This window comes from Heteronotia binoei, chromosome 1 (assembly GCF_032191835.1).
Source record: "Heteronotia binoei isolate CCM8104 ecotype False Entrance Well chromosome 1, APGP_CSIRO_Hbin_v1, whole genome shotgun sequence".
NCBI lineage: Eukaryota > Metazoa > Chordata > Lepidosauria > Squamata > Gekkonidae > Heteronotia > Heteronotia binoei.
Genome location: NC_083223.1, coordinates 279,781,471 through 279,796,140, shown reverse-complemented (window position 1 = coordinate 279,796,140; position 14,670 = coordinate 279,781,471). Strand labels below are relative to the sequence as shown.

The following is a 14,670-nucleotide window of genomic DNA, read 5'->3' as shown; positions in this document are numbered from 1 at the left end:
CCTCCCCTTAAATTCATAGGATCTTCCTTGCTGTCAGAGGGCCATCTAGCCTCTGTTGTAAAACCTCTAAGGAAGGAGAGCCCACCACCTCTCGAGGAGGAAGCCTGTTCCACTGAGGAACTGCTCTAACGGTCAGGAAGTTCTTCCTAATGTAGAACTGGAAACTCTTTTGATTTAATTTCAACCCATTGGTTCTGGTCCGACCTTCCGGGGCCACAGAAAACAAATGATTCTGTAAATCTCTCCTGCTGCCAACGGACACACAGAAACCCCCAGATACTTACAGTTTGCCCATCCTGGGACTCAAAATCCACAAATTCCAACTCGGCATCCCCCTCCAGTGGGCGATCCAGGTCATGGAGGTTCCCGTTGACGCGTGCAGTCACAGCTGCCTTGGCCAGGCTCTGGCTGGAGAAAAAGATATTGGATTTATACTCGGCCCTATACTCTGAATCTCAGAGCCTCAGAGCGGTCACAATCTCCTTTACCTTCTCGCCCCCCCCCCCCAACAGACACCCTGTGAGGTGAGTGGGGCTGAGAAGGCTCTCACAGCAGCTGCCCTTTCAAAGACAACCTCTGCAAGAGCTGTGGCTAACCCAAGGCCATCCCAGGAGGTGCAAGTGGAGGAGTGGGGAATCAAACCTGGTTCTCCCAGATAAGAGTCCGCGCACTTAACCACTACACCAAACTGGTTCTCTTGTAGGACAACTCCTACAAGAAGATGGTGAGGGGTCTGGAGACCAAGTCCTATGAGGAAAGGTTGAAGAAGCTGGGCATGTTCAGTCTGGAGAGGAGGCAGCTGAGAGGTGATATGATCACCATCTTCCAAGTACTTGAAGGGCTGTCATATAGAGGATAGTGTGGAATTGTTTTCTGTGGCCCCAGAAGGTCGGACCAGAACCAATGGGTTGAAATTAAATCAAAAGAGTTTCCGGCTCAACATTAGGAAGAACTTCCTGACCGTTAGAGCGATTCCTCAGAGGAACAGGCTTCCTCAGGAGCTGGTGGGTTCTTCTTCCTTGGAGGTTTTTAAACAGAGGCTAGATGGCCATCTGACAGCTATGCAGATCCTGTGAATTTAGGAGGAGGTGTTTGTGAATTTCCTGCCTTGTGCAGGAGGCTGGACTAGATGACCCTAGAGGTCCCTTCCAACTCTATGATTCTATGAACTGGCTGGCCACTATGTGAGACAGGAGGCTGGACTAGATGGACCTTCACTGGTCTGATCCAGCACGGCTCTTCTGAGGTTCTTCTCAGGCCTCAGCCTCTCTGCCCTGTTGTTAGCCCTCCAGAGGGACTGGTTGGCCACTGCGTGAAACAGGAGGCTGGACTAGATGGACCCTCCCAGGTCTGACCCAGCAGGGCTCTTCTGAGGTTCTTCTCAGGGGAAGGCCTCGGCCTCTCTGCCCTGTTGCTGGCCCTCCAGAGGAACTGGTTGGCCACTGTGTGAGGCAGGAGGCTGGACTAGATGGACCCTCACTGGTCTGACCCAGCAGGGCTCTTCTGAGGTTCTTCTCAGCGGAAGGCCTCGGCTTCTCTGCTCTGTTGTTGGCCCTCCAGAGGAACTGGCTGGCCACTGTGTGAGACAGGAGGCTGGATTGGATGGACCCTCCCTGGTCTGACCCAGCAGGGCTCTTCTGAGGTTCTTCTCAGGGGAAGGCCTCGGCCTCTCTGCCCTGTTGTTGGCCCTTCAGAGGAACCGGCTGGCCCCTGTGTGAGACAGGAGGCTGGACTAGATGGACCCTCCCAGGTCTGACCCAGCAGGGCTCTTCTGATATTCTTCTCAGGGGAAGGCCTCAACCTCTCTGCCCTGCTGTTGGCCCTCCAGAGGAACTGGTTGGCCACTGTGTGAGACAGGAGGCTGGACTGATCCAGCAGGGCGCTTATATTCTTACCACTGGGAGACTTGCTTTGAGTGCTAAGATGCTCTGGAAAAAGGGAGGCATATATTTTAAATAAGGAAATAGATTAGAAGGCATTGAATGGTTAGGAAAGTACTATTTGCTCCCGATTTTGTGGCACCCACTTGCAAGAAATCCTGGAGCAAAGGCAGGGCCTCCAATCACAGCAGGAGGGCTAGAAACAAAGGGGCCCAAACAAAAAACTTTCAGTGGGGCCTTTGCATTTCTGTGCCAAGCCACTGCTTTGCTGAACTGGACTCTGAGCATGTGAAGATGTTTTCCCCTACCCTTCCATCACCCCGGATCGAATCTCGAAATGCACTTCCTCGCAAGCCGGTCCCGTCATCTGTCTGAAACACGATGTGAACCACTCTAGAGAAAACACTCTGTGGAAAGGAAGTCACCTCGTCCGCAGGGCCACCTGATATGGCGTGGTCTTCCAGGCCTCCCCCTCCACAGCTCTGCCATCGGGCAGGGAGATCCGGATCGGCCGGCTGTCTTTGGAGACTCTCTGGGCAAGTTTCCCCTCTGCAGCTACTTTTAGTTTTTCGTAAAAAGCCAGGCGTTCGGCGACGTGGTTTGGAACGGCGCCTGCCTAGAAGACAAATGCAGAAAAGGACATTGTTGGGGGGGGGGATTCAACAGCTGGGGGGGGGGGTAAAACTCTGTTCAAAGATGAAGCAGATTCTCAAACGTCTGAGGCTGGCCTCGCCCCTGCGTTAAGGCTCACTCTCACACCTGCAAAAATTTTAGTTATTTGCGGCATTTCTAGTCTGCATTTCTCCCTTGGCCTGAAGCTGGCTGACACAGTGAGAATCAAGAGAACCAATGGGAGGGGGGATTCGTCCAACACCACAACGGGATTGGGGTTACAGAACCAACCAGGAGTCTCCAAACCAGGAGTGGCCAAACTTGCTTAACGTAAGAGCCACATAGAATAAATATCAAATGTTTGAGAGAAGGAAGGGAGGGAGGGAGAGAGGCAAGTAGATGGGGTGAAGGAGGAGGGAGAGGTAGAAGATGATGATATTGGATTTATATCCCGCCCACTCCGAAGAGTCTCAGAGCGGCTCACAATCTCCTTTCCCTTCCTCCCCCACAACAGACACCCTGTGAGGTAAATGAAGATATTGGATTTATATCCCGCCCCCCACTCCGAAGAGTCTCAGAGCGGCTCACAATCTCCTTTTCCTTCCTCCCCCACAACAGACACCCGGTGAGGTAGATGAAGATATTGGATTTATATCCCGCCCTCCACTCCGAAGAGTCTCAGAGCGGCTCACAATCTCCTTTCCCTTCCTCCCCCACAACAGACACCCTGTGAGGTAGATGAAGATATTGGATTTATATCCCACCCTCCACTCCGAAGAGTCTCACAGCGGCTCACAATCTCCTTTCCCTTCCTCCCCCACAACACACACCCTGTGAGGTAGATGAAGATATTGGAGTTATATCCCGCCCTCCACTCCGAAGAGTCTCAGAGCGGCTCACAATCTCCTTTCCCTTCCTCCCCCACAACAGACACCCGGTGAAGTAGATGAAGATATTGGAGTTATATCCCGCCCTCCACTCCGAAGAGTCTCAGAGCGGCTCACAATCTCCTTTCCCTTCCTCCCCCACAACAGTCACCCTGTGAGGTGGGTGGGGCTGAGAGGGCTCTCCCAGCAGCTGCCCTTTCAAGGACAACCTCTGCCAGAGCTATGGCTGACCCAGGGCCATTCCAGCAGGTGCAAGTGGAGGAGTGGAGAATCAAGCCCGGTTCTCCCAGATAAGAGTCCGCACACTTAACCACGACACCAAACTGGCTCTCTACACCAAATTGGACAGAAAGCAACTTTAATTCGAAATGCATTCTCCAAGCGGCCAGCTGGCTTGGCAAAGTGATTTAAAGTGAGAAATGCCATTTCCAAATCGGCTGACGGGGCAGTGGGGACTTCAAGAGCCACAGAATATGCGTGGAAGAGCCACATGTGGTTCCCAAGCCTCAGTTTGGCTACCCCTGCTCCAAACAGAACTGAAGCAAAGCGGAACTATTAACATGACACGTCAAAAACTGCAGTTCCCCACGATATAACCGTAACTTCGGCTGGCCATACACGGTGGCATGGACCACAGCCCCCCTAATTTATCTTAGTGAATCATTTAGGGCTGCGTTGTTCTCCTTGGCTCACAGCTGATATCAGTAAGAAATACACTTTCATGCAGAGGCAACAGACAACCTTCTCTGAAGAGCCCTCACTCTGCAGCATGGGAACAGAAGAGAAGCCCTGTTGGATCAGGCCAATGGCCCCTCCAGTCCAACACTCTGTGTCACAGAAGAACAGAAGAGAAGCCATGTTGGATCAGGCCAATGGCCCATCCAGTCCAACACTCTGTGTCACAGAAGAACAGAAGAGAAGCCATGTTGGATCAGGCCAGTGGCCCATCCAGTCCAACACTCTGTGTCACAGAAGAACAGAAGAGAAGCCATGTTGGATCAGGCCAGTGGCCCCTCCAGTCCAACACTCTGTGTCACAGAAGAACAGAAGAGAAGCCATGTTGGATCAGGCCAATGGCCCCTCCAGTCCAACACTCTGTGTCACAGAAGAACAGAAGAGAAGCCATGTTGGATCAGGCCAGTGGCCCATCCAGTCCAACACTCTGTGTCACAGAAGAACAGAAGAGAAGCCATGTTGGATCAGGCCAATGGCCCATCCAGTCCAACACTCTGTGTCACATAAGAACATAAGAGAAGCCATGTTGGATCAGGCCAGTGGCCCATCCAGTCCAACACTCTGTGTCACATAAGAACATAAGAGAAGCCATGTTGGATCAGGCCAATGGCCCATCCAGTCCAACACTGTGTCACATAAGAACATAAGAGAAGCCATGTTGGATCAGGCCAAAGGCCCATCCAGTCCAACACTCTGTGTCACATAAGAACAGAAGAGAAGCCATGTTCGATCAGGCCAATGGCCTATCCAGTCCAACACTCTAAGTCACATAAGAACAGAAGAGAAGCCATGTTGGATCAGGCCAGTGGCCCATCCAGTCCAACACTCTGTGTCACATAAGAACATAAGAGAAGCCATGTTGGATCAGGCCAATGGCCCATCCAGTCCAACACTCTGTGTCACATAAGAACATAAGAGAAGCCATGTTGGATCAGGCCAATGGCCCATCCAGTCCAACACTCTGTGTCACATAAGAACAGAAGAGAAGCCATGTTGGATCAGGCCAATGGCCCATCCAGTCCAACACTCTGTGTCACATAAGAACAGAAGAGAAGCCATGTTGGATCAGGCCAATGGCCTATCCAGTCCAATACTCTGTGTCACATAAGAACAGAAGAGAAGCCATGTTGGATCAGGCCAATGGCCCCTCCAGTCCAACACTCTGTGTCACATAAGAACAGAAGAGAAGCCCTGTTGGATGAGGCCAGTGGCCCATCCAGTCCAACACTCTGTGTCACACAGTGGCCAAAACCCCAAGTGCCATCAGAAGGTCCACCAGTGGCGCTAGAAGCCCTCCCACTGCGCCTCCTGCCCAAGCACCCAGAATACAGAGCATCACTGCCCCAGACAGAGTTCCAACGATAAGCTGTGGCTAATAGCCACTGATGGACCTCAGCTCCATGTTTATCCAATCCCCTCTTGAAGCTGGCTATGCTTGTAGCCGCCACCACCTCCTGTGGCAGTGAATTCCACATGTTAATCACCCTTTGGGTGAAGAAGGACTTCCTTTGATCCGTTCCAACCCAACTGCTCAGCAATGTCACGGAGTGCCCATGAGTTCTCGTATTGTGAGAAAGGGAGAAAAGTCCTTCTTCCTCTCCCTTCTTTATCCCATGCATAATCTTAGGAAAGAAAAGTGGGCACGTTCAGAAAGGCACTACTATAGAGGTTCGGGCCCTCTCGGATCTGTTGCCATTCCGAAGCGCCTGTAAGACGGAGCTGTTCCGCCAGGCCTTTGGCTGAGGCAGGCGGGCGTCCCTATCTTGCTATACCGTGTAACTGGCCTCCCAACACTGATGGCACCAACTAACGACCAGTACCTATTACCATCTGGACCGAGGAGAAAATCGGGCTGATATAGTCGGCGTCTTTGGACACCAGGCTGTGTCTACACTATCCACGCTGTTACTGGCGTGACTGTTTTAATTTTTAATGTTTTTAATTGTTTAACTGCTTTATTGCAATAGTGTAATTATTGGTTTTACTGTTTGATATGTTGGAATCCGCCCCGAGCTCAATTTGGGAAAGGGCGAAATAGAAATCCACAGAAATAAATAAAACGAATGAAATAAATACGGCCAGCACGAGGACTCATGCAGAGAGGCAGCAGGCACCCATCCCATGGGCTGGAGCTCTTGGAAGTCTTTCCTCCCATGCATGGGTCGTTTTGTAGAAAAAGAGGTGCCAGAGCTTATTTGCATATGCACCCCCCCACCCCGACCTCACAAGAAGGTGTACTAAATGGTATCAGCTCAACATCTACCTTCAAATGCTTCCTGAATTAGAATTGTCAGAATAAAACCTTACTCCTGGCATGCTTTTTTTTTTTTGTGGCAAAATTTTTTATTAGTAACATATGGTAGCAAAACTATATCTACAACTTATAAAAGCTTAAAATGAAAGAAAAAACTTTCTGCCCCACATCTTACTTACATACTCCCGGCATGCTTTTTAAAATGACTTTTTGGTTCCCTCCCCATTTTTAATGGGGGGAAAAGATTAGAAAGTTTGTCAAGTCTTAAGAGTTCAGCAACATTCTCGCAGGGCATCAAAGAATTGAGCCCAGAAGCAAGTTTTTTTTGAGGGGGGAAGAGGACTGTAAGAAAGAAAGAGCACCCCAAAATATAAAGGTTCTGGAACTCTGCTCCTGTGACCCCACCCCCGCCCAAAATGAGGCCTGACGCTGTGCATACAGAGAAGGGGCGCTGGGGCGGGGGGGGGGGGCGAGCCCTGCAAAGGCATAGAGTCATATAGTTGGAAGGGACCTCCAGGGTCATCTAGTCCAACCTCCTGCACCATGCAAGAAACTCACTAGGGTTGTCAGTCCTTCACCCAAAGGGTGATTAACATGTGGAATTCACTGCCACAGGAGGTGGTGGCGGCCACAAGTATAGCCACCTTCAAGAGGGGTTTAGATAAAAATATGGAGCAGAGGTCCATCAGTGGCTATTAGCCACAGTGTATGTGTGTATATAACATTTTTTGCCACTGTGTGACACAGAGTGTTGGACTTGATGGGCCGTTGGCCTGATCCAACATGGCTTCTCTTATGTTCTTATGTCCGCAGGTGGGGGCAGGGGATCCCCCAGTTTAGAGGCCCTCCCCCCACTTCAAGGTCATCAGAAAGCAAGGCGGGGGGAGGGAAATGTCTGCTGGGCACTCCATTATTCCCTATGGAGACTGATTCCCATAGGGTATAATGGAGATTTGTGGGTATCTGAGGCCCTGGGGGGGGGCTGTTTTTTGAGGAAGATGCACTAGATTTTCAGCACAACATTCAGTGTCTCTCCTCAAAAGACCCTCCAACTTTCCAAAGGATTGGACCAGGGGGTCCAATTCTATGGGCCCGAAAAGAAGGTGCCCCTATCCTTCATTCTTTCCAGAGGAGGGAAGGCATTTAATAGGTGTGCTGTCCCTTTAAATGCGACGGCCAAAACTCCCTTTGGAGTTCAATCATGCTTGCTCCAACCCTGCTCCTGGCTCCATCCTCAAAGTCCCCAGACAGTTCTTGACCTGGCAACCCTAAAACTCACCAATCCCTCCCCCTAAATTCACAGGATCCTCATTGCAGTCAGGGACCATCTAGCCCAAGGGTGTCAAACTCATTTGTTATGAGGGCCAGGTTTGACATAAACGAGACCTTGAGGAGCCGGACCATGTCGGGTTGGGCCAAGCCATGTTGGACCGGGCCATGTGTGTACCTATTTAAGATTAGGTAGCAGAGATATAAATTTTATAAAGAACACAAACATATGATCACCATCTTCAAGTACTTGAAGGGCTGTCCTATAGAGGATGGTGTGGAATTGTTTTCTGTGGCCCCAGAAGGCAGGACCAGAACCAGTGGGTTGGAATTAAATCAAAAGAGTTTCTGACAACATTAGGAAGAACTTCCTGACCGTTAAGAGTGATTCCTCAGTGGAACAGGCTTCCTCCTCGGGAGGTGGTGGGCTCTCCTTCCTTGGAGGTTTTTAAAAAGAGGCTGGATGGCCATCTGACAGCAATGAGGATCCTGTGAATTTAGGGGGAGGGGTTTGTGAGTTTCCTACCTTGTGCAGGGGGTTGGACTAGATGAACCTGGAGGTCCCTTCCAACTCTGGGATTCTATGAAATACATATTTTTTAAAAAATTAAAACAATTTTAAAATGTTAGCACTCATTGGTCTTAAAGGTGCTTTCTTTGTATTTCTTCCATGAGATCCAGGAAACTGGACAAAGGAAGCTTTGGCTCTTTCCTTCCATCCCCAGGGGACCAAAAGGGGGAAGGAGCCTCAGCCAATATAAGAAGAAGAAGATGATATTGGATTTATATCCCGCCCTCCACTCCGAAGAGTCTCAGAGCGGCTCACAATCTCCTTTCCCTTCCTCCCCCACAACAGACACCCTGTGAGGTAGATGAAGATATTCGATTTATATCCCGCCCTCCACTCCGAAGAGTCTCAGAGCGGCTCACAATCTCCTTCCCCTTCCTCCCCAACAGACACCCTGTGAGGTGGGTGGGGCTGAGAGGGCTCTCACAGCAGCTGCCCTTTCAAGGACAACCTCTGCCAGAGCTACGACTGATCCAAGGCCATGCCAGCAGGTGCAAGTGGAGGAGTGGGGAATCAAGCCCGGTTCTTCCAGACAAGAGTCCGCACACTTCACCACCACACCAAACTGGCTCTCCAATATAAGGAAGAGAGGCTCAGCCCAGTAGCTCTGCTATGTGATTGAGAGAGCGTGGCAAAGCATGCTATTCCTCCCCCCCACCTCCTCCTCAAGGGAGCAGCCTCGGCCAATCGAGAAAATAGAGGTTTCGCTCTGTAGCTCCTGTGCAGCTGAGCAAGCCTGTGATGCAGAAGGAAGCAAGATATAGGCAGACATACAGTTGCCCGTGGGCCTGATTCGGCCCCTGAACTGCATTTTTGACACCCCTGATCTATCTGCTGAAAACCCTCCAAGGAAGGAAAGCCCCACCCCCCAGTCGAAAGATTGCGCGTCCCCCTCCCGGCCCTCTGCGCAGCCTCAGAGCTCCACGTCCCAGGGACGCAAGGGCCCCCACGCAAGCAAGAGCCTCCCGAGCCCTCCCGCTCCAACCCCGCCGGACCCGGTAATGCCTGCCGAGGGCGCCGCCGCTCCTCCCGGGCCAGAGCCCCAGCCAAGGCGCCGCCAGCAGCCGCATCTCCCCCCCACGTGCCTCCGCCTCCTGCTTCCGGGCCGGGCGCGCGCCTGCAGCCCCGCCCACTCCGGGCAGGGCTCGTGCCCTAGGAGGAGGCGGGCCCGGCCCGCGGCTGCGCAGAGCGGAGCAAATGGCAAAGCGTTTGCAAGCCGCCTGGGGCTTATTGCGTTTCCCCCGGGGCTGTAGCCGGCAGAGGGGGGCGCGGGGCCCATGCCCCCTATAGAAACTGCACCCCCCCCCAAATCCTCCCCCCTCTCCAGTCTAGAGACGATTGGGGGGGGGGGGTTGATGCAAAAGATTGGGGGGGGGGGGAATTAGAGAAGATTGGGGGCCGGGTAATGCAGATTAGAGATGATGGGAGGGAATTAGGGACGACTGGGGGGCGAGTGATGCAGATTAGGGAAGGTTGGGGGGGAATTAGAGAAGATTGGGGGTGGGTGATGCAGATTAGGGAAGATTGGTGGGAATTAGAGAAGATGGGGGATGATGCGGATTACAGAGGGGGTGTCCTTCGCTTGGCCACCACCGGCCCAGCATTTTTGGAGGGAGGGAGGCAGCAACATCTCCAGGTGGAGCCGGCCCTCCTGTCTGGTTCTCAGCTGCACTCCGTCAAAAAATGCCCCCCCCTCCCACAGCCCTGGGCTACTGACAGATCGCCGGGGGGGGCCAGTGCAACCCCCCTGCCATAAATGCAAACCCAGCCAGGCGCTGGAGACGTGCAATAATATCCGCCCCCCCCTCCCCCACCTTTCTGAAACAGAGGCTGGTGCCCAGGGGAACCGCTCCTACCTGCTGAAACACGCTAATGCAACCCCAGATCAAAGGTTTTCGGAAATTGTCAATTTGGCTATTCTGTTGGATTTTGGCCTTGCACCGCTTTGCGGTCTAAACCCCACCCGCTCTATGTAGCTCTGCTTACTGTGCCTCATTCCTCGTCTGAAGAAGCGTGCGTGCACACGAAAGCTTGCGTTCTGAATAAAAACTGCGTCGGTCTTAAAGGTGCTGTTGGGCTCCTGCTTTGTTCCGTAGCTCTGGCAGGTTCTCAGTGTCGTTCCCCAACCTGAGTTTGAGCACAGAATCACAGAGTTGGAAGGGACCCCCTGAGGTCATCTAGTCCAACCCTCCCCAATGCATTCCTGACCAGTGTCTGTCCAGCTGCTGCTCAAAGACTGCCGGTGAGGGGGGGGGGTGCTCAACACCTCCCGAGGCAGCCCTCGCCACTGCTGAAGGCCTCGGAGTGTCATGAAAATTCTTCCCAATATCCAGCCGGTGCCTTTCTGCCTGCAACTGAAATCCACTGTCGCCAGTTCTCTCCTCTGCAGTCAGCAGGAACAAACTCCCTGCCCACCTGCTCAGAGATGACCAGGTGCTTAAAAAAGAGAGCTCTTCTCAACCTGCCGCCACCAGCTCTCTTGAAACCTGCCCTCGTTCAAAATATTTGACAGGAGCCAACCAGTTCCTCAGGAGGGCCGACAACAGGGCAGAGGCCAAGGCCTTCCCCTGGGAAGAACATCAGAAGAGCCCTGCTGGGTCAGACCAGGGAGGGTCCATCTAGTCCAGCCTCCTGTCTCGCACAGGGGCCAACCAGTTCCTCTGCAGGGCCAACAACAGGGCAGAGAGGCCGAGGCCTTCCCTTGAGAAGAACATCCGAAGAGCCCTGCTGGGTCAGACCAATGGTGGTCCATCTAGTCCAGCCTCCTGTCTCACACAGTGGCCAGCCAGTCCCTCTGGAAGGCCAACAAAAGGGCAGAGAGGCTGAGGCCTTCCCCTGGGAAGAACCTCAGAAGAGCCCTGCTGCATCAAACCAGTGAGTGTCCATCTCATCCAGCCTCCTGTCTCACACAGAGGCCAACCAGCTCCTCTGGAGGGCCCACAACAGGGCAGAGAGGCCGAGGCCTTCCCCTGAGAGGAACATCAGAAGAGCCCTGCTGGGTCAGACCAGGGAGGGTCCATCTAGTCCAGCCTCATGTCTCACACAGAGGCCAGCCAGTTCCTCTGGAGGGCCAGCAACAGGGCAGAGAGGCCGAGGCCTTCCCCTGAGAAGAACATCAGAAGAGCCCTGCTGGGTCAGACCAGGGAGGGTCCGTCTAGTCCAGCCTCCTGTCTCACACGGTGGCCAGCCAGTTCCTCTGGAGGGCTAACAAAAGAGCAGAGAGGCTGAGGCCTTTCCCTGAGAAGAACATCAGAAGAGCCCTGCTGGGTCAGACCAGGGAGGGTCCATCTAGTCCAGCCTCCTGTCTCACACAGTGGCCAGCCAGTTCCTCTGGAGGGGCTACTGCTACTATTAACACGAAAGCATTAATGAGGCAGTGACCGTAGCTGCCCTCCAACGGCCCAGCCCAGCCTCCTCTTGAGTAGGAGCAGCTTCCCATGGATCTTTTCCAAACACTGAGGGCAGGCGGCCAAAAACGCCAAGCCTTCCCCCTGCCAATAGGCTATAAATGGAAGGCACCACGCTTACAGCCGTAAGGCTCAACACAAGAGAAAGAGCAGCTCAGAGCCAAAGGGGAGAATAAATGCAATGGGAAAGAGTGCTCTGTGTTGAGAAACGCGAATCCGGTAACAGCTTGCTTGCCCAGAGAATCAAGTGCGACAGCCCTAAGAACGTAAGAAAGGTCAGACCGCAGCATCCTGTCTCACGCAGGGGCCAAACACTTATCGGGAAGGGCCAACAGACAGGGCAGAGAGGCTGAGGCCTTCCCCCTGATGTTGTCTCCTGGCTCTGGGATTCAGAGGATTAGTGCCTCCGAATATGGAGATTCCCTTCAGTCACCATGGCTGATAGCTACTGACAGACCCTTCCTCCATCAGCCTATCAAATCCCTTTTCAAAGCTGTTTGTGCTTGTGGCGAACACAACATCCCCTGACATCCCAAAAAATATCTTTTCCAAATTGAACTCATTTCTCTTTCTCAGAACCTCAGAAGAGCCCTGCTGGGACCACGGAGGGTCCATCCAGTCCAGCCTCGTGTCTAACACAGTGGCCAACCAGTTCCTCTGGAAGGCCAACAACAGGGCAGAGAGGCTGAGGCCTTCCCCTGAGAAGAGCATCAGAAGAGCCCTGCTGGGTCAGACCAGGGAGGGTCCATCTAGTCCAGCCTCCTGATCACACAGTGGCCAGCCAGTTCCTTTGGAGGGTCAACAACAGGGCAGAGAGGCCGAGGCCTTCCCCTGAGAGCATCAGAAGAGCCCTGCTGGGTCAGACCAGGGAGGTTCCATCTAGTCCAGCCTCCTGTCTCACACAGTGACCACCCAGTTCCTCTGGAGGGCCAACAACAGGGCAGAGAGGCCGAGGCCTTCCTTTGAGAAGAACCTCAGAAGAGCCCTGCTGGGTCAGACCAGGGAGAGTCCACCTAGTCCAGCTTCCTGATCACACAGTGGCCAGCCAGTTCCTTTGGAGGGCCAGCAACAGAGCAGAGAGGCCGAGGCCTTCCCCTGAGAGCATCAGAAGAGCCCTGCTGGGTCAGACCAGGGAGGTTCCATCTAGTCCAGTCTCCTGTCTCACACAGCGTCCAGCCAGTTCCTCTGGTTCCTTCGCTGAGGGACTTTGTGGTGAGTTTCGGTGAGACGGTGCAAAATAGGCCTCCATGTCAAAGGGAAAGAAGATATTGGAAGATAGAAGATATTAGATTTCTATCCCACCCTCCACTCTGAAGAGTCTCAGAGCGGCTCACAATCTCCTTTCCCTTCCTCCCCCACAACAGACACCCTGTGAAGTAGATAAAGATATTGGATTTATATCCCACCCCCCACTCCAAAGAGTCTCAGAGCAGCTCACAATCTCCTTTCCCTTCCTCCCCCACAACAGACACCCTGTGAGGTAAAGGAAGACATTGGATTTATATCCCGCCCTCTACTCCCAAGAGTCTCAGAGCGGCTCACAATCTCCTTTCCCTTCCTCCCCCACAACAGACACCCTGTGAGGTGGGTGGGGCTAAGAGAGCTCACACACAAGCTGTCCTTTCAAGGACAGCTCTGCAAGAGCGATGGTTGACCCAAGGCCATCCCATCATAAGAACATAAGAGAAGCCATGTTGGATCAGGCCAAAGGTCCACTCAGTCCAATACTCTGTGTCACACAGTGGCAAAAAACAACAACCAGGTGCCATCAGGTGATCCATCAGTGGGGCCAGAACACCAGAACCCCTCACCGTTGTTCCTCCCAAGCACCAAGAAAACAGAGCATCACTTGCCCCAGACAGGTTTAGATTAGGTTTACTGGATTTACAGAGAGTTCCAACAATATGCTGTGGCTAATAGCCACTGATGGACCTCTGCTCCAGATGTTGATCCAATCCCCTCTTGAAGCTGGCTATGCTTGTAGCCGCCACCACCTCCTGTGGCAGTGAATTCCACGTCAATCACCCTTTGGGTGAAGGACTTCCTTTTATCAGTTCTAATCAAACTGCTCAGCAATTTCATTGAGTATCCACGAGTTCTCATATTGTGAGAAAGGGAGAAAAGGACTCCCTTCTCTATCCCATGCATAATCTTGCAAACCTCTATCATGGCACCCCTCAGCTGTTGTTTCTCCAAGCTAAAGAGCCCCAAAGTGTTTCAACCTTTCTTCATACGGAAAGCGTTTCAACCCTTTAATCATTCTTGTTGCCGTTTTCCGCCCAACAGCTGCAAATGGAGGAGTGGGGAATCAAACCCGGTTCTCCCAGCGCACAACCACTACACCAAACTGGCTCTCCATTCACAACACAACGGATGTAGACCAGATACGGAGTCGTTGCTTTGTCTTGCTATTGACCTCTTGATGGCACCTGGTTTTTTTAGCCACTGTGTGACACAGAGTGTTAGACTGGATGGGCCATTGGTCTGATCCAACATGGCTTCTCTTATGTTCTTATGTTTGTTACACACACTGGTCAACTGGAGATGCTTCCAGGGACTGAATCTTAATGCCAAGCAGAGGCTCTATCACTAAGCAACAGCCCCTCGTCCAAAGATGAAGCAGTCTTATCCTGGACCAGTATTGCAGACTGGCAGCTGCTCTCCAGGGTCTCAAGCCAAGGTCTTTCCTATCACCTCATGCCTGGCACTTTGGAGATGCCGGAGATTGAACGTGGGACCTTCTGCATGCCAGGCAGAGGCTCTACCAGTGAACCACAGCCCTATGGAATCATAGAGTTGGAAGGGATCTCCAGGGTCATCTTGTCCAACCCCCTGCACAATGCAGGAAACTCAAATAATCTCCCCCAAAAATTAACAGAATCTTCATTGCTGTCAGATGACCATCTGCTTCAGAATCTCCAAGGAGAGCTCACCACCTCCCAAGGAGGAAGCCTGTTCCACTGAGGAACTGCTCTAATGGTCAGGAAGTTCTTACTAACGTTGAGCCGGAAACTCTTTTGATTTAATTTAAACCCAATGGTTCTGGTCCTACCTTCTG

The 14,670-nt window shown here is 52.5% G+C and overlaps 1 protein-coding gene across 1 annotated transcript in view; it reads right to left on the bottom strand.

The window, feature by feature from the left end:
- The window catches only part of TARS2 (threonyl-tRNA synthetase 2, mitochondrial), a 73,118-nt gene extending 63,634 nt beyond the window's left edge, over positions 1-9,484 (bottom strand). Inside the window, exons 1-3 of the mRNA XM_060258667.1 lie at positions 9,287-9,484; positions 2,306-2,496; positions 285-408 (exon numbers count right to left, since the gene is read on the bottom strand). Of these exons, the coding sequence (XP_060114650.1) occupies positions 285-408; positions 2,306-2,496; positions 9,287-9,484 (513 nt within the window). The remainder of the gene's footprint in view (positions 1-284; positions 409-2,305; positions 2,497-9,286) is intronic.
- Between the last annotated feature and the right edge of the window lie 5,186 nt (positions 9,485-14,670).